Below are 21,245 nucleotides of genomic sequence, written 5' to 3'. Positions count from 1 at the left end.
TAGGAAAGGCAGAACACTTTTGTTTCAATATGCACCATCCTTAATACGAAATAACGTAAATGGGAACAATGATTTAAGTGTTTCTAGCTACATGGAAACTGTACGTGGTGTTGGATATGGATGTCAAACTAAGTAAAAATATATAAAGGCTATTTATAATTTTAAATGTCTTTCCAAACAGATTTTTGACATGGATTATCATAGTGAACTCATATCTTTATAATTTTTAATGAGTGGTCCATAAAGCTTTGACATGGAGGTCCATATAGCTCACATGGGTTTATACAAAACTATAAACTAAATATTGTTTGCAAACTTGAAAGAGCAGGTAGGAGCCATCTATTGCTCAATGCTTATTTGCAAAGGTCCAGGCAGATCAAATACATACACTCACAACAAAATAACCTCAAGCCATCATTTTAAACAAAACATATAAAATTTGGATTGGAATAATCAAGCATGTGTATAAATATTTGAAAGGGTTACATACGTGCATAATCAGGTAACTTCTCTATAATGGCTCTGAACTTCTGTAGACTCAGGTATGGATCACATGCGATCTCAGCCAAGTACGCATCCATGATCCTTCCCACTTTCAGCAACGAACCATGGTGATGACCAGTGGAGTCTGTATCATAACCACTCTCCTCATCTTCTTCATCAACCCTCTCAAGAAATCATGTGAGCATCCTATAGACAGTATCCCCATCGTACATGGATGAACTCTTCCCTTCCTACAGAATGTATAAGCAGATCATCAAGTCTCACGCTCTCTAACTGCTGACCTATTCTACGTTCTAGCTCAGGCAGATCTCTATATCTAATGTAATTCTAATCTTTAACATTCCTAGGAGAAAACTCAGAGGGATGATTGATCCTCTCTCGCCACTCGGCAAAAGAGTTACAGTGGCTTCAATTATCTCCCTATTCTCTTGACAGTTCTATCAACAACACCCTTTAATGATTCTTGAGAGTAATGCATCAAAGAAGCAATGATACTCTCGGACCGGACACCTTTTCTCGCCGTCACGGACCAACTTTTGTGTAATTATTAATACCAAGAGCCAGAGAGTTGTTCGATCCACCACTCGAGTCAGTCTCTCCCCTCTTGAGCTCCTCTGATAAACCTGATACTAACTCCTCCCTACATGCATTCATGGCAATAGCCTCCTTGCATCTATCAGGAATCTTGAACGTTTCAGATAGTTTGTGCCTCTCGCATGAGGTTAACACTTGAAATAATTTCTTGAGGTTGTAGAAACTCTCTTGTCAAGGTAGTTTGCTTCTTCACAGCCATAGTTTGCCTCTTCCTTATAGACCGTAGATGAAACCAATTTTCTCCTCTGTTTTCCTTCTCTGCTCTATTTTTCACCATAGACGTCTCTTTTTCTTGAAGTAGATCATGATTCAAACTTTATAGTTATGAACATATTTGCCTGTAAACAGTTAGCTTCTATTGACACAATTATCTTCAGTTCACGTCGTAATTATCTCGAGTTACGTCCATCCGTAAGAAAAAAATGATACAACGTGTTTGTGTTTATTTAACCAGATTAAGAAAGTTATTTTCTTAAACAAAATCGAAGTCATTGTAATTAATTTCAAATGGCTGTAAAGTTGACACGTGGCCAATGTAGTGTGAAAGCATTAAATTCAATGCTTCTCTTTTAATATATAAAGGATAACATAAAATGATGATTTTCATATTTTTGATGGGGAATGTATTTGGAGTGAGGATGGTGGATTTAATTGCAATTATTTACTATCCGTATTGATTGATACTAATCCCAGTTAATCATGTGCTCTTGAAGTTAAGACCTAACCGGAATAAATATGGCCTTAGAATCGTATATCTCTGCGTCTCCTGGTCATTATTGGATTTTCAAAACATCAACGATGATCAGTGCATCAAGTGCTTATTTGTTCTCTTTTCTTCAGTTACAAGGTTTCTCCGGTCTGTATTTAAACCGTAAGCTAATGAAAAAGATCATATAACTTAGCTCTTAGTATATAGAAATAAAACCTATTGTAGAAAACAAGTTTCCAGAGTTGAAGACAAACGAAACGAGTAGCTAGCAAATACAAGAAATTGAAGAACACGCCAAATTTTAGTGATCAAAAGACTCATTCAAACATGAGTTGGCATGTTTTTGAAGCTCTAGGAGAAAGTTCCAACTCCTTTAAAATCTCAAGATTCCAAACATCTGATCCATATGACTTGATTGTTGCAGTCTTTAAGTGAACAGCATGTTTCAGAATGTAGCCCACAATAGCTCTCTCTTCTGGTTCTCCTGTGTATGCCGACCAGCTGAGACTTTGTAGACTCGACAACAAACATTCGGGAACAGTGCTTGGTTCCTTCCAGTAATCCATATCTTGACGAGGATCATGACCCTGATATCAAACACAAAAATTAGGATGAAACTAGGTTGTGCATCAGACCCTAAAAAAAATAGAGTTAACAAAGAAACTTACATCCATTAAGGAGATGTCTACTCTCTTTAACTTAGAAGAAGCGTTGAACAGCTGGACAAGTTGACTGGAGAAAAGCACTGTGCATAGACATACCTCCAAATGTTCAAGTTGATTGAAGACAAGAGTCACAAGCCCATCGAGAGTAGCCTGCGCACAGAATACTAAAGTTACTGACAGTTGATTACATAAAATGAGATGATAAATGGAAAATGATTTACCTCTGAACATATTGTGAGACGCTTGACATATGTGATTGAATTAATAAGACTATAGATATCAGGGCAACAACAATCTACATATGCCTCGATCAGGTACGGCATGTTCTCAATCAAACCGTAGTGATCATTATTACTATAATCCACAAGTTTGAAATACTTTAAAGAAGGAGTTTCTATCACGTACTCAGCTATTTCATGACTATAGGGTATACAGAGTGACAAACTCCGCACAGATGGAGCAACAACTGTCAACTTTTGCATGGTATCACCATATTCACGTAACCTCACCACTAGGTCTTCAAGAATTGGACAATTAGATAGAAGCCGTTGAAGAGTTTCATCATTGACGTATCTCACACTCTGAAGCTTCAGAGTTTTCAGCGAGGGAAGAGACACCATTCGAGGAACATCCAAGAGGATCTCACCATCCAGTTTCAAGATCACGAGCGATTTGGAGGTATACATGTTACTCGGCAATATGTTTGGCTTAGGCGGATAAGTCTCATATACTATCTCCAGCTCACGTAGACAGTGAGAAAGAGCTACTACAACCCACATGTTGATACTCTCCGGTTTAAAACGTGTATTACACAATTCAAGACGGAAGCTTTCAATAACCGGAGCTCTATGCAATGGCAGGTTTCTGTCAAGGAAACACCGTAGCTTCTCGCGTTCAGGTTCACGTCTATGACCGTACTGAAGTTTAGGCAACCACATCCAAAGATACTCCCACCGTTTCGACAAAATGCTTGTGGAGACAGCAACTTTTGTGGGAACTAACAATAGTATTTTAATAAGCAAGTCATCAGACAGCCCACTGATTATATCCATATCTTTATAAAACCAAACCTAATGCACCCTTGTTACTGTCGACAGAATCTAGACACAAAACAGAAAGAAAAAAAACTTTAAAGACTAACCACACGAATTAGTAACAGGCGAAACCAAAGACTCAAAGAGGAACGTGACAAAACATTAGAGAATCCGGATTGTTAGATGATGAGTGTTTCCCAAGAAAACAGAGTCAGAAGATAAACCTAGAAGTGACCACAAGACAGCGAAAGCATCTGTTAGTACTGGAGACACGGGTTGCTTGAGAAGGAATCGACAAATATAAAAGAGTAATGAATCTTCAAGAATTATCACAAGTTATTGGGCATCAGAAATATAAAGCTTCGTTCACGCCATTAATACTAATACCTAGTACCTACACTAATCACTCATGAATTAGGTTAATGAATGGTTTAATCACCACAAATTATCTAAAACTTTGGTGGGCATGTTACTGGGCCTGATTAAAGGTCCAATGCCAGTTTTCCTCACGATCGCGCCGGCATTGTCTCTATTCCTACCGCAAGTTATATAAATTGAGAACCAGTCTTGAACATAGCCGAATAAAACACTGGCATTGGACCTTTAAAAAATTTCAAGTTAATGTATATGAATATAGACTCCTAAATTATTAGAAAGGTTTTTTTACTCCTCCCAAAATATTAGGGTCAACTTTACATCTACACTTGAGAAATATAGAGTTCAAAATGCTGAGTTTGAGAAATGTGAGAATTTGTTTACAGGGTGGCATGTAGGAAGAGTGGAGGGATAAGGTTCACGATAAACGGTCACCGTTACTTTAGTTTGGTGCTGATCACGAACGTGGCTGGAGAAGGAGACATCACGACGACGAGCGTGAAAGGATCAAAGACTGGTTGGATGGGTTTGACTTGGAACTGGGGGCAGAATACAAGGAATAGAAGAACAAGACCAATTTTTAACGATCACAAACTCAATCAAACATGAGTTTGCATGTTGTTGAAGCTCTAGAAGAAAAAGCCAACTCCTTTAACATTTCAAGTTTTGGAACATCCGATTCAGATGATGACTTGATTGTTGCAGTCTTTAGGTGAAGAGCATGTTCCAAAATGTAAATCATAATATCTTTCTCTTGTGCTTCTCCTGTGTATTTCGACCAGCTGAGACTTTGTAGACTCGACAACATACATTCAGGAACAGTACTTGGTTCATTCCAGTCTTCCATACCATCAAGAATATGATCATGATACTGAGACCAAAAAAAAAAAAAAGGTTGTGCGTCATCAGACCCAAAATAAAATTGAAAGTTTTAATAAACAAACTTACATCCTCTATGAAAAAAATGTGAAGTCCTTGCAAGTTGGAAGAAGCTTTGAGCAGCCGTATAAGTTGACTGGGGAAATGGTCTTTGCATATACATACCTCCAGATGTTCAAGCTGGTCGAAAACAAAACCTTCATCATACATAGCCTGTAGACAATAATATTAAAATTACTTGACAGTTGATTACATAAAAATGATTTGATAAATGTAAAGTGATCACCTCTGAACATATAGCAAGACGCTTGACAGATGTGATTGATCCAATAAGACTCTTCAAATCAGGAAGATTAAAAACATCTAGATATGCCTCGACTAAGTGAGGCATGTTCTCAATCAAACAGTAGTGATCATTAAGATTATGGTCCCTAAGTTTGAAATACTTTAAAGCAGGAGTTTCTATCACATACCCATCTGTAACATTATATTATAGGGTAGGTAGAGTGACAAACTCTGCAAAGATGGAACAACAACAGACAACTCTCTAGTGGTGTCATGTTCACGTAAATCAACCACTAGATCTTCAAGAATCGGGGAATTTGATAGAAGCCGTTGTAGAGTTTCGTCACTGAAGTATCTCACACTTTGAAGTTTCAGAGTTTTGAGAGAGGGAAGAGAAATCATCCGAGGAACATCCAAGAGCATCCTGCCACCCAGTTTCAAGATCACGAGCTATTTACAAGTAAACAAGTTACTCGGCAATATGACTGGCTTAGGCTGATAAGACTCGTATAGTATCTCCAGCTCACGTACGCAGTGAGAAACAGCTGTTAAAACCCACATGTTGATGTTCTTTGGTTTAAAACGTGGATTACACCATTCAAGACGGAAGCTTTCGATGACCGGAGCTCTGTGTAACGGCAAATTCCTGTCAAGGAAACACCGTAGCCTCTCGCAATCAGGACCTGACCCAAGTCTATGACAGTAATCAAGTTTAGGCAACCACATCCAAAGATACTCCCAACGTTTAGATAAAATGCTTGTGGAGACAGCAACTTCTGTCGGAACCAACATTAGTATCTTAAGAAGCAACTCATCAGACAACCCACTGATTCTATCCATCTCTTTACAAAACCAAACCCGTTTTATTTTGTAGACAGAATCTAGAAACAAAACATAAGAACACATCTTTAAAGACTAACCAAACTAATTAGTAAAATGTAAAAGCCAAACAAAAGGCAAAAGAGAGGAACATGACAAAACCTTAGAGAATCCGGACAGTTAGATGATGAGTGTACCCCGAGGAACCGGAAGTGACCAGAAGACTACTAAAGCATTTGTTAGTATTAGGGGGTTGCCTGAGAAGGAATCGACTAGAAGGAAGATGAAGAAGAAGGGGGTTAAATTATCAGAAGATAGCTATGAGCATTAGGATCAACCAAGATTTGGTAGGCTGTTACTGGGCCGAGCTTTCATGTAACCTTCTTGTTTACTGAGACGGGCAATTGAGGAGGAGAGCCATTTTTGTGGAGATTTTTAAGATTTTTGGAGACTTGCGTGATTAGACGTGGTGGTGTGATACTCTAACATTGTCCACCTCAGAGCATTGGGTTCTCTTTTGGTCTCTTTTCTTCAGTTACAAGGTTTCTCCCGTCTATATTTATTTATACACATACATACCCTTTAAAAAATCTATCCTATACTAAAAGGGACTAATAAAGCTCTCTTAAGGTGTCCACGTCCTCAAATAAATTCAACCAATCATGTTTTTTTTTAAACACGTCAGCTGGGCGTAAATTTGGGCAAGGTAATTTATATGTAATTAAATTTAGACTTACCCATCACGTTTGGGCTTGCTTTTTTTGCCCAAATCGACAAATGAAAACTGAAGTTGACGCCCATCTTCCTCTCCACCTCTTCGTTTTCTCCGATATGAAACCTGAAGAATTGAAAACATTTGGATTTAAAAGAAAAGATTTGACAGTCTAATCTCAATCGCATAAAGTAAATCAAACCAAACTTCACACATCTTTCTCTCCGTTCGCCGTCACACATCTTTCTCTCCGTTCGCCGTCACACATCTTTCTCTCCGTTCGCCGTCGTCGCTCATCTGAGATCTCTCTCTTTACTCACCAAAGATGCATTCGAGCCATCTCCTTCTCGAGGAGCCAATCAGGATGGCTTCAATCCTCAAGCCATCCAAATCCGTAAGCGATCCATTGATCCATATTCGTAAGAGTTATCTCTAATCTCTCTCTCTCTCTCTCTCTCTCTCTCTCTCTCTCTCTCTCTCTCTCTCTCTCTCTCTTTTGATGTCATCAGAGTTTCTTTCCGGAAGCTTTGGCAACAAAATCCAACTGAAAGTCCCATGTCTCCACGGTAAGTCTCTGTAGTTTGTATTTCAAGGACATCTCACCAGGTCCACCCGAATCTGAATTAGTATTTCGAATCTAAAGTTATGGCGATGATCAATTTCTTTTTTCCTTCAATGGTGTTGATAACCTATTTGAAAAGCCGTCGCTTTGTAGTTTTCATGTCGATTCGTTTGATCCAGTCTTCTCACAATTTTTTAGTTTTTCTCGATAAGGTTAAAGTGCCGTAGCGATTGCTGTAAGGTGTGAAGATAAATGTCTGTCGAATATGATCTCTGAATGAAATCATGAAGAAGTGTCAGTATGCCGTAAGTGGTGAGTTTTCCCTAGAAGGAACATTATCTTCCCTACCCTCGCATCTCTAAAAAGGTATACACTTTTGGATCATCTTGTGCTTTTACATATTGGCTTTAATCTAGAAAAAGAGACTTACAATGAAGCATGTGATCTTCAGTTCGTTTAGGACTAATTTGGGTTGAATATTACATAAGCTGCTGACATTTCTTCACCACGTATATATATATATATATATATATCTAATTATATATAATTTTAGCCATCAGGATGAATCACTACTCTGCATATACTGAGGAGTCTGGACAATTATATGGGACTGCTTTGGCGTAGGACCTGCTCTAGCTGAAGGGTAGGGAGATTGAATATGACTTCCTGGAACTGAATAGCCCTGTACCGTTGTATAACTGTGACCAACAGGGATGTTTTGATTCAGTTGCCCGTATTGGTAGCCTGGTGAGTTAACTGCCCCAGGTACTCCATAAACCTGAAGGTATGAATGATATTTCCAAGAGCTGAGCATTATCTTTTCTTTGCAAAGGTTTCGTGAGGAAATATCAAAATTTTATTTCCTTTCTATGTGTGTCATCAGGTGCTTACAGTGACTCAAGAGGCCTTCTGGAAGCTAGGAAAGAGGTTGCTGAGTTCATTGAATGACTTGATGGGTATCCCAGGTGATTGCTTTCAGTTTTGTTTTCATGGAATGTATTTGTTGTAAAAAGAAAACCAGCTTTCAGTTTTGTTTTCATGGAATGTATTTGTTGTAAAAGGAAAGCCAGCTCAAGCCTTTTGTTTGTTATTTTCATATCTCAGTGATCCAAAACTCATATTCTCCACTGATGGAGCTAGCTAAGGTGTGAAACAAATCTTAAACTGTGCTATACGCAGTGAGGGAGACATGGTAATTCTCTGTTCCAAGAGGTCTTAGTATATGCTACAATTTTATTTCTGACACTTTTTCTCTGGCTATTTGCACAGCCAAATTTTCTCATAATTTAAAACCCCTCAAATTGATAACCATCGTTCTCTGTAATCTAGCCTACTCAACATGTCTATATAAATCTGTTAATTTATGTATGTTTGTTCTTAATATCAATAATATAAGTTCCTTATTAGGGGATGTCGTCTTCGGTATTATTATTTGCCGAGTAAGTGGATCCCACCAGATAATATATGTCTGATTTTGTGCAATGATAATGGTTGTTTATTGCTATGTCTTTTCTCTTGTGCTAATGTCAAAATATCACAATATTCATTGCTTCTCTGCAGCAATATGAAGAAGAGCAGGAGAGTGCAAGTGCCACCAAGAAGCTTCACCAGAAAAGGCAATTCATCACAATTTAAGTAGAAAAAATATGAAGTATGATCAGAAGAAATAAGGTGATGATGTGATGAATGCATGTCTTATATGCCCTCAAGAGATGGATGCAGCAGATCTAAGCTTCTTACCATGTCCTTGCAGATTTTGTCTATATCTCTTCTCCTCTATGCAGATCAACCAAAACGATGGACGTAGCCCACGACTCTGAGCTTCCCCAAACAAGTATGAGAAGACAAGTAGTAAAAGTGCTTTATGTTTTAGTTATTTCCTTAGTATCTCAGTTGCACATAGCATGTTGTTTGTCAATAGAGTTTGTGTCAGTGACGTTGTTGCATCTTTTGAAACTTTAAAGCTTAATAAAAGTGAAAGATCGTTGATATGTTATCGATGAAGTCGAATGAATGTTGCTACCATTTATCTTTTTCTTTAAAATCAAATCAAATGGGTTGATTGTCCACTGCGTTTATTAAAACGTTTTCCCGATACTAAAGGAGTTGTGAATGTCTTAATATGCTAAACAAATCTTCAGAAGTAGTTTGATTTTGCATAATAAGAAACTGTAGTAGCAGGTTGGATCGAGGAAAGGAATTAAAGAGAAAGAATAATAATAAAAAGATTGAGATCCGAGAAAAAGACCAAAAGGTTTGAACAATACACATAATCAATCCCCTGGACAAAAAAGATTGTTCAAAACAAATGTTTTCTACTACTATTACTTTTAAATAATCTCCACTCGAAGGAGAATATTTTTTGTATTACAGAAGGGAATTTGTAAATTTGAAAACGTTATTGGGTCCACGTGTTTTTTTAATATTCAAAATCATAAAAGTTCAAGTTTTCGTTAAGATTATGAGACTTTCAATTATACACATAAAACTGTATGTTTTACCGGAAATTTTTTTTTTCAAAGATACATTTTTGTATTTTCAATACATTTTATTAACTAATAATGATAAATTCTAAATTTCAAATACTAATTGCATTTCTTGACTTCTTACCGGTTTAGAATTATAAGAAATATAAATCACAAAATATATATTTATAACTAAGACTTAAATAAATATATATTCACAAAAATAAGATTTAATATGTGTAAAAATTGTAAAACATATATGATTTGCAACAGAGGGAGTAGTATATTAGAGTTTTAGATTAGTAGTTGGTGTAAAATCAATTATACACACTTGACTCTCATTTTAATATATATGTAACTATTGTGAATGTACAAAAAATTTAATTATTGTGAATGTAAGAAAATTTAACATTTATGGTAAATGAAGTTTTAAGCAATTATATTTTAATTGAGTATAAAAGTACATATTAAAATTTTTTTGATATAATCTCTTATGAAATTCAAAAATTACTACTATTTTCATTTTAATTTAATTGTTGTTGTAGAGTAAATTGTTTGTTTCAAGATAAATGTTGTTTTAGAATTTAAATACATAATTGATTAACTTTATATGTTATATGATTTTTGTATTCTTCAGTCTATTTTTTACTGATTGAAATGTGATTAAGTGTATAACTAATGATATTTTATTTTAGTAATATACAAAATTAATTTTTTTTTTACATCTGTATGCACAAATCGAAAATGACAATTAAAATGAAACATAATTAGTATTATAAAAACATTACATTCACCTTAAACATTGTTAGTCCTTTTAGGTGTGTGATCATGGAAGAATAACACTCATTGCTGGCCAATTGGTTAATGCATCAAATGTCTAAAAATTATATTAAGAGAAAACTACAAAAAAATGTCTAAATTGTTTTAAAATAATATGCAAACAATATTTGTTTTAGAATTAATAAAGTACACTATTATATGTTAGAAACAGACTTTTAAATCCTGATATATTAGAAATTGCTAAATTTGTTTTATTGAAATTCAATATTATATTATCACACATTTTAAAAATGATCTCAGTTCTATTTCCTAAGATAAGTATATAATAGTCAATTGGAAAATGTTAATGTAAACCTAGAACAAAATTATTAACTGTGTAACTTGATCAGAATTGTTTTTGCCATGCATTGACTTAAAGTGATATTTTAGTCATTTTCAAGTAAATGAATCAAAGAAACACAACTATAATATGAAAAAATTAATACGCAATGTCAATTCCTCATATTTATCATATTAATTGTTGTCTTCCGCACTATTGGTTTCAAATAATAATAACCTATTATATAACCAAATAAATAAATTTGATACGGCTTAAGGAAATTTTTTCATATATACAATAAATAAAACAAAACAACAGTAAAATATTAATTTGAAATAAAACAAAAAATGACTACTCTAAATTTATAATGAAAAAGTGCAAAAATTGTAAAAAATAGAAATTGACATACAAATTAAAAAGACAAATCTAACAATTCAAAAATTCGGCCAGTTAAATTGCTTCCATCGTCCACGTTGGATTCTTTTGTTTCGTTTAGGGCTTTGTTGTTAATGATTTTGGGCTTCTTCGTTTTTTTTAGGCCCGACATATTGTCCAAGTGAAAAAGAAATTGCAGAACTCAACCTTAATTTCGTTCGTGTTTTCTTTTTTTCGGTTTCCCCTTCCATTTTCTAGCTTCGATATCTTCCATTGCTATTCTCTCCAGATGCGTTTCAAACAATAACTTCACCACTATCTACACTCATCAATTCTTAATTGAACCCATTCAATGGACTCTTTTCATCTTCCTCACTATTTTTTCCCTTATAAATCTACTTTCTTAGCATCTGTTTCGAATCTGCTTGATCAAATTCACTCTGATATTTTCTCAGAAATATACATTATCCATGGTTTTCCAGAATCTACTTTTGCCAGCTTTTCGAATATACATTATCCATGGTTTTCTGTGACTTTAGATTAGATTGACGTAAATTTATATTAATTACTTTCCAATACTGAATGTATATATCTTTTTTAAATGATTTCCAAAACCAATATATTTACTAATCTAGCTTTGGGCTATAGTTTTTAAATTATTTTCTTAAAAAAAATAATTGATAAATTAAAATGTTGTAAAAATAAAAAGAACAGTAGAAAATACCCAGAGCACTTACCAATTACCCCTAACAACATTTATGAAATTTCTGAAAATATTTAATAAATCAACTGTTTACCTTTTATCAAGCTGATAAAATTATTAGATCCAACAATATTATTTTTCATGTGTATTTCAAGAGAGATTGATTTTATTGGGAAGAACTTAAACTTTTAGTCACTAATTATACAATACGAATCAGATAGAATGAACAAAATAATTAAGAAATCAAACTTTTAAATTATTGAAATTTTAACTAATTTTACTTTTACTGTAATACTAATTTAAATAATATAATATGTGTTTTATCATTATTTAAGTTTTACATTCTAAGATGTGAAACTTCATTTTAATAATTTATATTTGTCAAAATTTCCAATATAAATTACATATTTAAATATAAATAATATTTTAAAATAAATTAAAATTTTAGGAAAATAAACCCGGGCGTAGCCCGGGAAAAGGCTCTAGTAATATTAAAATGATGATATAACTTGCCTGAAAGAAAATTTATTGAAGAAAACAACTTTTCTGAGTTGAGGACAAACGAAACGAGTCCGAGCAAATACAAAGAAGACAGTTGACCAAAAAAAAGGAAAAAAAGAAGAGCAAGACCAATTTTAAAAGATCAGATACTCATTCAAACATGAGTTTACATGCTGTTGAAGCTCTAGAAGAAAATGCCAACTCCTGTAACATCTCAAATTTTGGAACTTCACATACATGTGACGAGATTGTTGCAGTCTTTAAGTGAACAGCATGTTCCAAAATGTAAATCACAATATCTCTGTCTTGTGGTTCTCCTGAGTATAACGAAAACGACCAGCAAAAGTTTTGCAGAGTAGACAGCATACATTCAGGAACAGTACTTGGTTTATTCCAGAAATCCATAAATCGAGGCTCATGATCCTGAGATCAAACAAAAGAATTAGACTGACACTTGGTTGTGCACCAGACCCTATACAAAGTTAAACCAACAAACTTACATCCATTGAGAAAAGGTTTAATTCTTGCAATATCGTAGAAGATTTGAGCAGCCTGAAAAGTTGATTGGAGGAATGGTCTCTGCATATACATAACTTCAGATGTTCAAGCTGGTTGAAGACAAAGCCTTCATCAAACATAGCCTGCACACAATACTAATATTTATGACAAATGATTTACATAAAAATGAGTTGATAAAAGGGAAAATGATTAATTACCGCTGAACATATTGCTAGACGCTTAACAGATGTGATTGATGCAATAAGACTCTTGATATCAGGGAGTGAAACATCTAAATGTGCCTCGCTGAGGTTAGGCATGTGCTCAATCAAACAGTAGTGACTCTTATCATTATCATCCACAAGTTTGAAATACTTTAGATCAGGAGTTTTTATTACATACCCAACTATATCATGAGCAGAGGGTATATCGAGTGACAACCTCTGCAAAGATGGAACAACAACAGTCAACTTTCCCGTAGATTCACCCTTAGGTAAATCCAACACTAGATCTTCAAGAACTGGACAATTTGATAGAAGCCGCTGAAGAGTTTTGCCCTTAAAGTATTTCACCCTTTGAAGTTTCAGAGTTTTCAGAGAGGGAAGAGAAACCATTCTAGGAACATTCAAGAGCATCCCGCCAGCCAGTTTCAAGATCACGAGCGATTTACAAGTAAACAAGTTACTAGGCAGTATGTTTAACTTAGACTCATACAATATATTCAGCTCACGTAGGCAGTGAGAAACAGCTATTGCAACCCACATCTTGATACTCGCCCGTTTAAAACGTGAACTAACTAATTCAAGACGGAAGCTTTCGATAACTGGAGCTCTATGTAATGGTAGATTATGGTCAAGAAAACGACGTAGCCTACTGGATTCAGGCTCTGAACAATAACTATGACCGTAATCAAGTTTAGGCAACCACATCCAAAGATACTCCCACCGTTTCGACAAGATGCTTGTGGATACAGCAACTTTAGTCGGAACCAACAGTAATATCTTAACAAGTAATTCATCAGACAAGCCACTGATTCTGTCCATATCTGAGAAGGAGACAAAACACACACAAATACATCTTTAAGACAAACCAAATGAATTAGACATAATCAAAACCAAAGACAAAAGAGAGGAACGTGCCAAAACCTTGTAAAATGTGGAGAGTTAAGTGATGGGTGTTTCACGAAGAACCAGAATCCGGAGAAAAAATCAGAAGTGACCAGAGGTATATATAAAGAGTAATGTATCTTGAGAAAGGATCGACGTATATAAAAAGTAATGTATCTACATGAAGGAGATAATGATAATGAGCATCGGAACTACCAGCTTTGTCCACGACTCCACGCCCATTAATAATTACCTACACCAATTACTCACTCATGCATTGGTTCAATGAATGGTTTACTCACGTAATCACTCATGCATTGGTCATTGAAAGGTTCACTCACCGAAAATGTTCTAAAGTTTTTGATGGGCGTGTTACTGGGCCGACCTTTCGTCTCCTTTTTTATTAATGGGCTTTGTTTGGGTAATCAAACCGGTTTAGGATCTGCACAGTGATCATTCATCGTCCCGTCTCTCTCTCTCCCGGTTAGTTGCTGAATTTTTTTTTTTCTGAATTTCCCGGAGGTGGATTCGATCCGATGTTCAATCAATTTGGTTCCACGGCGGAGACCCTGAGCAAGGCCTCAGCTGCGGTGCTCCGGATCGGCACCGACGCTCACCTGTACGACGATCCGGAAGACGTCAACATCGCTCCACTTCTGGATAGCAAGTTCGAATCGGAGAAATGCGAAGCTCTCAAGCGTCTCCTTGCTCTCATCGCTCAGGGCTTCGACGTCTCCAACTTCTTCCCTCAGGTGCTTTTGATTTGATCCCTTCGATTCAATACAATTCCATATCAGTCTAATCAACCATATCGTTGAGCTTAGATTATAAAACGTCTTTCGATTCGCAGGTGGTGAAGAACGTGGCGTCACAGTCATCGGAAGTGAAGAAGCTGGTTTACTTGTACCTGCTCCACTATGCAGAAAAGTATGTGAACCAAATATGCTTCTTCGTTCTCTATTGGCGTAATTTGTTTGTGCATCTACATGTGTATGTGAATTTAGCTTTACTTATTTGGTTTCTTTAGGCGTCCAAATGAAGCGTTGCTATCGATCAACTACTTCCAGAAGGACTTGGGAGATCCAAACCCTTTGGTTAGAGCTTGGGCACTTCGTACTATGGCTGGGATTCGCTTACACGTAATCGCGCCTCTTGCACTTGCAGCTGTGGGCAAATGCGCGAGAGATCCAGCTGTTTATGTTAGAAAATGTGCTGCCAATGCTCTTCCAAAGTTGCATGATTTGCGCCTTGAAGAACATGCCCCTGCAATTGAAGAGGTTTGTTCAAAATACTTTCTTTTTTATACTGCTCTCTTGTATAGATGGACACTAGGATTTGAATAAAGATTGGTCTTGTTTGCAGCTAGTGGGGATATTGTTAAATGACCATTCTCCAGGAGTGGTTGGAGCAGCGGCAGCAGCATTTACCTCCATATGTCCGAATAACTTCTCACTCATCGGGAAGAACTATAAGAAGTTGTGTCAGATTCTTCCTGACGTGGAGGAGTGGGGTCAGATACTACTCATAGGAACCCTTTTGCGCTATGTTGTTGCAAGGCATGGACTTGTACGGGAATCTTTGATGCTGTCTTTACATGGTTTGGAAAGTAACGGCTTCTATGAGAAGGATGGTCTAGTCAGGGATAAAGGGGATGGTGATAAGAGTGATTCGTTTGATGCTAATCTTGTCAGCCTTGTATCTAAATCTTACATTGAAGGTCCAGACGAGTACCTGTCGCGGTCTAATGGCGTGGATACGGTGGCAGCTTCGTTTGATAGCAAAGAGACCACATCTATTGGAGATAATGAAGATGTTAAGATCCTGCTTCAGTGTACATCCCCGCTGTTATGGAGTAACAATAGTGCAGTTGTACTAGCAGCAGCTGGTGTTCAGTGGATAATGGCTCCCCTGGAAGATGTTAAAAAAATTGTTAAACCGCTTCTGTTTCTGCTTAGGTCATCCACTGCCTCAAAATATGTGGTAAACATTCTTTTATTTTTCCCGCCTATGGTTCTCTAGTCCATCCACTCCACATACGTCTGCGTAGGCGTGATGAAATGTTCTCTGAGTGTTGTTTATTCATAATTTGTGGCAGGTCCTCTGCAATATCCTTGTTTTTGCCAAAGCAGTCCCTTCTCTCTTTGCTCCACACTTCGAAGATTTCTTTATTTGTTCATCAGATGCATATCAAGTTAAAGCACATAAGCTGGAGATGCTCTCTCTCATTGCTACCACTTCATCTATCTCTTCGATTTTAAGAGAGTTTGAGGTTATACTTTATCCTTAATAGATTATAGAACTTTTTTTGCTCATTCCGGAAAGTTTGCGTGATCATTTGGCTTCCAGTGATATAAAAACTTCTGCACCGTCATCCTTGTCCTTTTTAGTAGTTTTTAGCAGAAATGTTTGTCACATTACTGAATGTTTTAACCGTGAGCTTTTTCCAGGACTATATTAAAGATCCAGACAGGAGATTTGCAGCTGATACAGTTGCAGCAATTGGTTTGTGCGCAAAAAGACTGCCAGAAATTCCAACTGCATGCCTTAATGGATTGTTAGCACTAGTTAGACAAGGTATGTTATGCTTCATTTCCATTGCAATCACTAGTTAAACTCGGCAGTTAAGTTAAAGTAGCTCTTACAATGTTGCAGAATCTTTTGCTGGCGATCTCGAGTTAGTGGATGGAGAAGCAGGGGTGTTGGTGCAAGCCGTGATGTCAATTCAGACTATCATAGAGCGAGATCCCCTTAGTCATGAAAAAGTATGTACATCTCATTCACTTTATTAAGCTTCTCAGATACTTTCAGAAAACATGCTTAGAAGCTATTGCAATGATCTCAACTATTTTGTTGAAAGTTTTGTAAATTGTTTTGTGTTTGAAGGTGATAATTCAACTGTTTCGTAGTCTGGATTCAGTCAAGGTAGCTGCTGCTCGTGCAACTATTATTTGGATGGTAGGTGTCTACTGCTCTTTGGGTCATATCATTCCGAAGATGCTGACCACAATAACCAAGTACCTTGCATGGAGCTTTAAATCAGAGGCATCAGAGACAAAACTACAGATTCTTAATACGGCTGCTAAGGTATAGCTAGGGCGTTGCCTCGAAACCTCTTATTCTGAGTTCAGTTTTTTTCTAAAGAAAACCTTAGTATAATCAGTATTATATCTATACATTTACCATTTGAAGGAATAATGATTTATGAGAAAGGCCATCCACATTTGTTGTGCTTTGAATAATCATTTTTTTCTCTCAGAAAAAAAATCAGATCCGTTTTTGACCTAATAGTATAAGAGTTTAACACCAAATGGCTTTTCTATCCTGTGAAATAATTTAGGTTTATTGCAAAATTATTAACTGCTCGTGCTAATATGTACTTTTTACTTAGGCACGTTTCAGTACTTTCTCAGAAGATATTGTTCAAGTAGTTTTCATATTACCTTCATATTTGCAGGTTCTAATAAGTGCAGAGGTCGAAGATTTTCAGATGTTGAAAAAGATTGTGCTTTATGTGCTTGAACTAGGAGAATGCGACTTAAACTATGATGTTCGTGATCGAACTCGTTTCCTCAAGAAAATGCTGTCATACAAATTAGCTTGTCATGAGCCAGCGGAAGACAGTGTGGCATCACAAGAAAATATTGCTGAGCATGTTGTGGAACATGTGTTTGGAAGAAAGCTGAAGCCTTTTTCACCTTTAAACTTACACAACCGTTTCTATCTTCCTGGATCTCTGTCTCAGATAGTTCTTCATGCGGCTCCTGGATATGAACCTCTTCCAAAGCCCTGTAGTTTTGTCTTTGAAGAACACGATCAGCTGTCAGATTCTGATAGACAAAGAGAGGCAATGTCTGGTTTAAATGGTTCTCAGGAATCTTCTGAAACAGTGGATGAAGATGGCTCTTCTGAATATGATTCTGAATCATATAACGGTTCAGATCTCAGCAGTGATGGTGATGAAAGAAATGATGCCACCGATTCAGCTGATCCTTTAATTCAATTTTCAGATATTGCTGTTTCCACTGACCAGGAAGAACTAAGGTCAAAAAGAGCCCTGGATCTGTGGTTAGACGAGGAGTCTAGCACATCAAATCAAACTCCATCTGCACTAGATAGGAATCAGAGCTCTTATGCCAAAATATCCATTGGTGATATAGGAAGCCGAGTTAAGCCCAAAAGCTATACTCTCTTAGACCCTGGAAATGGCAATGGCGTGAAGATAGACTATACCTTTTTATCTGAAGTCTCCACTGTATCTCCCTTACACGTTTGTGTAGAAGTTCTCTTTCAGAACAGTTCTACGGAACCTATCGTTGAGGTTAGCTTGGAGGATGAAGAAGCAATGAATGTATCAGACTCAGCTGAACAGACTTTGGTGGGCAAAGCAAAGTGAGTTTTACTTTCATTATGCCTACAAAACCTGTTATCTGAGCTGCATGAAAAGGCAAGTTCTCATGTTATTTTTTTCTGATTAACTCATTGTGCAGTGCATCTTACAACAATGTGCCAACACTAATCCCAATGGAGGAACTCAGCTGCCTTGAACCAGGTCAGAGCGCAAAGAGGCTTATCCAGGTTAGGTTTCATCACCACCTGCTTCCCATGAGGTTAAGCTTACACTACAATGGCAAGAAGGTTCCTGTCAAGTTACGACCTGATCTCGGATACCTTGTCAAACCGTTTTCTATAACCATCGAGGAGTTCTTAGCCACAGAATCTCGGTTACCTGGAATGTTCGAGTATAGCCGAAGGTCATAGCTCCTCTCTCTACTGAAATTATAACTTTGACCAATCTCTTTTTCGCAAGTACTGATTTTCCCTATCTTTTCTTGGCTTTTGGTAGGTGTACTTTCACAGATCATATCAAAGACACAAGAATGGAGAATGGGAAAGACAAGTTTCTTACCATCTGCGAGTCTATTACGCTAAAAGTGCTTAGCAATTCAAATCTACACCTTGTGTCTGTGGATTTGCCAGTTGCAAGCACACTTGAAGATGCAACTGGTCTGCGTTTAAGATTCAGCAGCAAAATCTTGAGCAGTGAGATACCTCTTTTGATTACCATCACAGTCCAAGGTAAATGCAATGAAGATCTGAACTTAACAGTCAAGATCAACTGTGAAGAAACGGTTTTCGGTTTAAACCTGTTGAACAGGATTGCTAATTTCATGGTTGAGACGTCTTCTTCAGCCATCTGATGAGCAAAAATCGAATTTTACTTCTTCTTTTTTTTGTTATATACTATGTCACCACCATGTGATGAATTTAATACGTTGCCAAACTCTTTTTTCATAACATTTTTAGTTTTTATACATGTCTGTAAATTTTATTCATTACATATTATTGTTTTTGATTTCAGCCAAGTGCATAAGCAAAGTTTAGTGTATATGATGCTTACGTAGAACGTATCATGGTTCATGACTTTGACAATTGAGTTTATAATCAGTGCCAGAGCCAGGAAACTCTTCTCTCTATTTGAGTTTCTCATTCCATGAGGGATTTCCACCTCAGTATTTTCCATTAATAACACAAATATCAATAATTAAATGATGATACCTAGATACTCATTAACTTGCCTCGTTAATCCTGAATAAAGAATGCCTAGATAAATCACAATACTAATAGGATCAACATATTTATAATGATCATATTAACATTGCAGTTGTCAATGCCATGCTGCATGTTTCACAGACTATGGATTACTACTGCGGAATGGGACATACTGTTCGAACATCATCATCTATTTCAGGTCATAAACCGGATGTTAATTCCTACTGCGATGGGAGGTGTGTGGAGGGTTGATAATGGGTGGATGAGTGAACATAATTTGTGGGTACACTCTAGTTTTATAAGAAGAATTGCTCAAAATGGGGCAAATTTAACCTTAGGCTTTCTATTGGGGAGAAGTTCAAAGGTTTTCAAATTGCACTATACAGAAGGGTTGAAAGGAGAGAGTTTGCGCCTAATGGAACGACTTTTGTTCAGTACATTAGAAATGGGTAAGCTTACTTTTACATTCAAGTATAATGTGTTTTTTTTGTTAAGTTTGAGTTAAATCTTTATTTATTTATTTTTAAGTTTGAGTAAAAAAAATTTGAAGTCCTAGGAATTATTTAAAGAAATTACAACAATATTAATAGTGAATGGAGAACTAGTTTGGTACATGAAATGAAAGAATCGGAGTAAAAAGATTAATAAGATGCTACGATTTGGAGAATATGGAGATCATGGAATTAGTAAGTTAATTTTCTAATCTATTAACGTTGATTCTGCATAAAGTTTGTGTTTGTCGATAAAATTTGTTTTAGATCTATGTAATTTTTTTTGGAAATATTTTTTTGTTTTAAATCCAAAACATTAATTGGATTTTGGACACCAAGCTCTTGTCATGAGAAAGAACTAGATCAGTTGGAACTTGGTGTCTTATGATAATTGTAGAATTGATCCATCTTCACTACTTGACCCTACTTAAACATGGAAGAGCATAAGAAGACTTATTTAGAAGAATTCACAGCAAGGTTTAAAGGGGAAGAGATTATCGATGGATTCAAAAGAATGATTGAAGAAGAGGAAGAGAAAATTAGGTAAAGCTATTCAGAATCAATGGCATGGATTAAATCTTCAGAGTTTGTGGAGATGGTCATGCACGACTTTATTTTCATAATAGAGTTCATACGGAGAGGTGACAATATAGGACTAGGGAAGATAGGAGATCCTTTCATAGACGAGTCATGTCTTACAGGTCAGTGATAATTTGAGAATTAGTTTGGTACATGAAATGAGAGAAATCAAACTAAAAAGGCTAATAAAATGCTAAGATTTGCAGCATATGGGAAATGAAATTAGTAAGTTAATTTTATACATTTATTAACGTTGATTCTGCATAAATCGTGTATTTGGAGATAATATTTGTTTTAGATCTATGTAACTTGTTTTTGGAAATATATTTTTTGTTTTAAAATCCAAAACATTTAATTGGTTTTTGGAAATAAAATTTTTGTTTTAAATCCATGTAACTTCAAATAAAATATTTCTAAATCATATTCCCTCCGTTCCCGTAAGTAAGATGTTTTAGATTTTTTACTTGTTCCACAAAGATAGATTTTCTATATGTTTAAGGTACTTTTTTATACTTTTAAGAAACATTAAATGAAAATATTTATTGAATTCTTAATAAGCGCAAATATTTTAGAAAATTTTACTTTCGGGAACAGATGAATATATTTTATTTTGGACTTATTTTTATTAAAAGCATTTAATTCAACCATTATGCTATTATGTCTCTCATGTTACATGATTCTCTGCTAATATTTTGCTTTGAATATAAATTTGTTTTGCATTACAATGATTGGTCGATATC

General features: G+C 35.9%; 3 protein-coding genes, 1 long non-coding RNA gene and 2 pseudogenes across 6 annotated transcripts; 2 read left to right on the top strand and 4 right to left on the bottom strand.

The window, feature by feature from the left end:
- Positions 1 to 482: 482 nt before the first annotated feature.
- Positions 483 to 1,375, bottom strand: LOC125578192 (annotated as a pseudogene).
- A 312-nt stretch (positions 1,376 to 1,687) lies between these two features.
- Positions 1,688 to 3,899, bottom strand: LOC111200328 (FBD-associated F-box protein At4g10400-like). The gene is made up of 3 exons (XM_022691135.2): positions 2,694 to 3,899; positions 2,476 to 2,622; positions 1,688 to 2,394 (listed from the first exon to the last, which is right to left on the bottom strand). The coding sequence occupies exons 1-3, from the start codon at positions 3,522 to 3,524 to the stop codon at positions 2,125 to 2,127; spliced, it is 1,248 nt and encodes a 415-aa protein (XP_022546856.2). The 5' UTR covers positions 3,525 to 3,899; the 3' UTR covers positions 1,688 to 2,124.
- Positions 3,900 to 4,158: 259 nt separating this feature from the next.
- Positions 4,159 to 6,361, bottom strand: LOC125578444 (annotated as a pseudogene).
- A 313-nt stretch (positions 6,362 to 6,674) lies between these two features.
- Positions 6,675 to 9,205, top strand: LOC106365990. Of its 3 annotated transcripts, XR_007316559.1 has the most exons (7): positions 6,675 to 7,142; positions 7,351 to 7,504; positions 7,692 to 7,922; positions 8,022 to 8,103; positions 8,243 to 8,330; positions 8,699 to 8,809; positions 8,892 to 9,205. It is a non-coding gene; the product is annotated as an uncharacterized LOC106365990 (long non-coding RNA). The 3 variants fall into 3 exon arrangements; XR_007316560.1 differs by having other exon boundaries at positions 7,699 to 7,922; positions 8,699 to 9,205; XR_007316558.1 differs by having other exon boundaries at positions 8,699 to 9,205.
- A 3,226-nt stretch (positions 9,206 to 12,431) lies between these two features.
- LOC106413218 (FBD-associated F-box protein At4g10400-like) lies at positions 12,432 to 14,106 on the bottom strand. The gene is made up of 3 exons (XM_048741163.1): positions 12,998 to 14,106; positions 12,782 to 12,922; positions 12,432 to 12,704 (listed from the first exon to the last, which is right to left on the bottom strand). Exons 1-3 carry the CDS (start codon positions 13,820 to 13,822, stop codon positions 12,432 to 12,434), a joined length of 1,239 nt encoding a protein of 412 aa, XP_048597120.1. The 5' UTR covers positions 13,823 to 14,106.
- A 236-nt stretch (positions 14,107 to 14,342) lies between these two features.
- Positions 14,343 to 19,243, top strand: LOC106415706 (AP3-complex subunit beta-A). The gene is made up of 11 exons (XM_013856469.3): positions 14,343 to 14,637; positions 14,736 to 14,812; positions 14,913 to 15,162; positions 15,248 to 15,865; positions 15,981 to 16,154; positions 16,333 to 16,459; positions 16,538 to 16,647; positions 16,769 to 16,969; positions 17,340 to 18,274; positions 18,373 to 18,636; positions 18,729 to 19,243. The coding sequence occupies exons 1-11, from the start codon at positions 14,422 to 14,424 to the stop codon at positions 19,081 to 19,083; spliced, it is 3,327 nt and encodes a 1,108-aa protein (XP_013711923.2). The 5' UTR covers positions 14,343 to 14,421; the 3' UTR covers positions 19,084 to 19,243.
- Positions 19,244 to 21,245: the final 2,002 nt, after the last annotated feature.

This window comes from Brassica napus, chromosome A9 (genome assembly GCF_020379485.1).
Source record: "Brassica napus cultivar Da-Ae chromosome A9, Da-Ae, whole genome shotgun sequence".
NCBI lineage: Eukaryota > Viridiplantae > Streptophyta > Magnoliopsida > Brassicales > Brassicaceae > Brassica > Brassica napus.
This window is presented reverse-complemented; position numbering and strand designations above follow the sequence as displayed.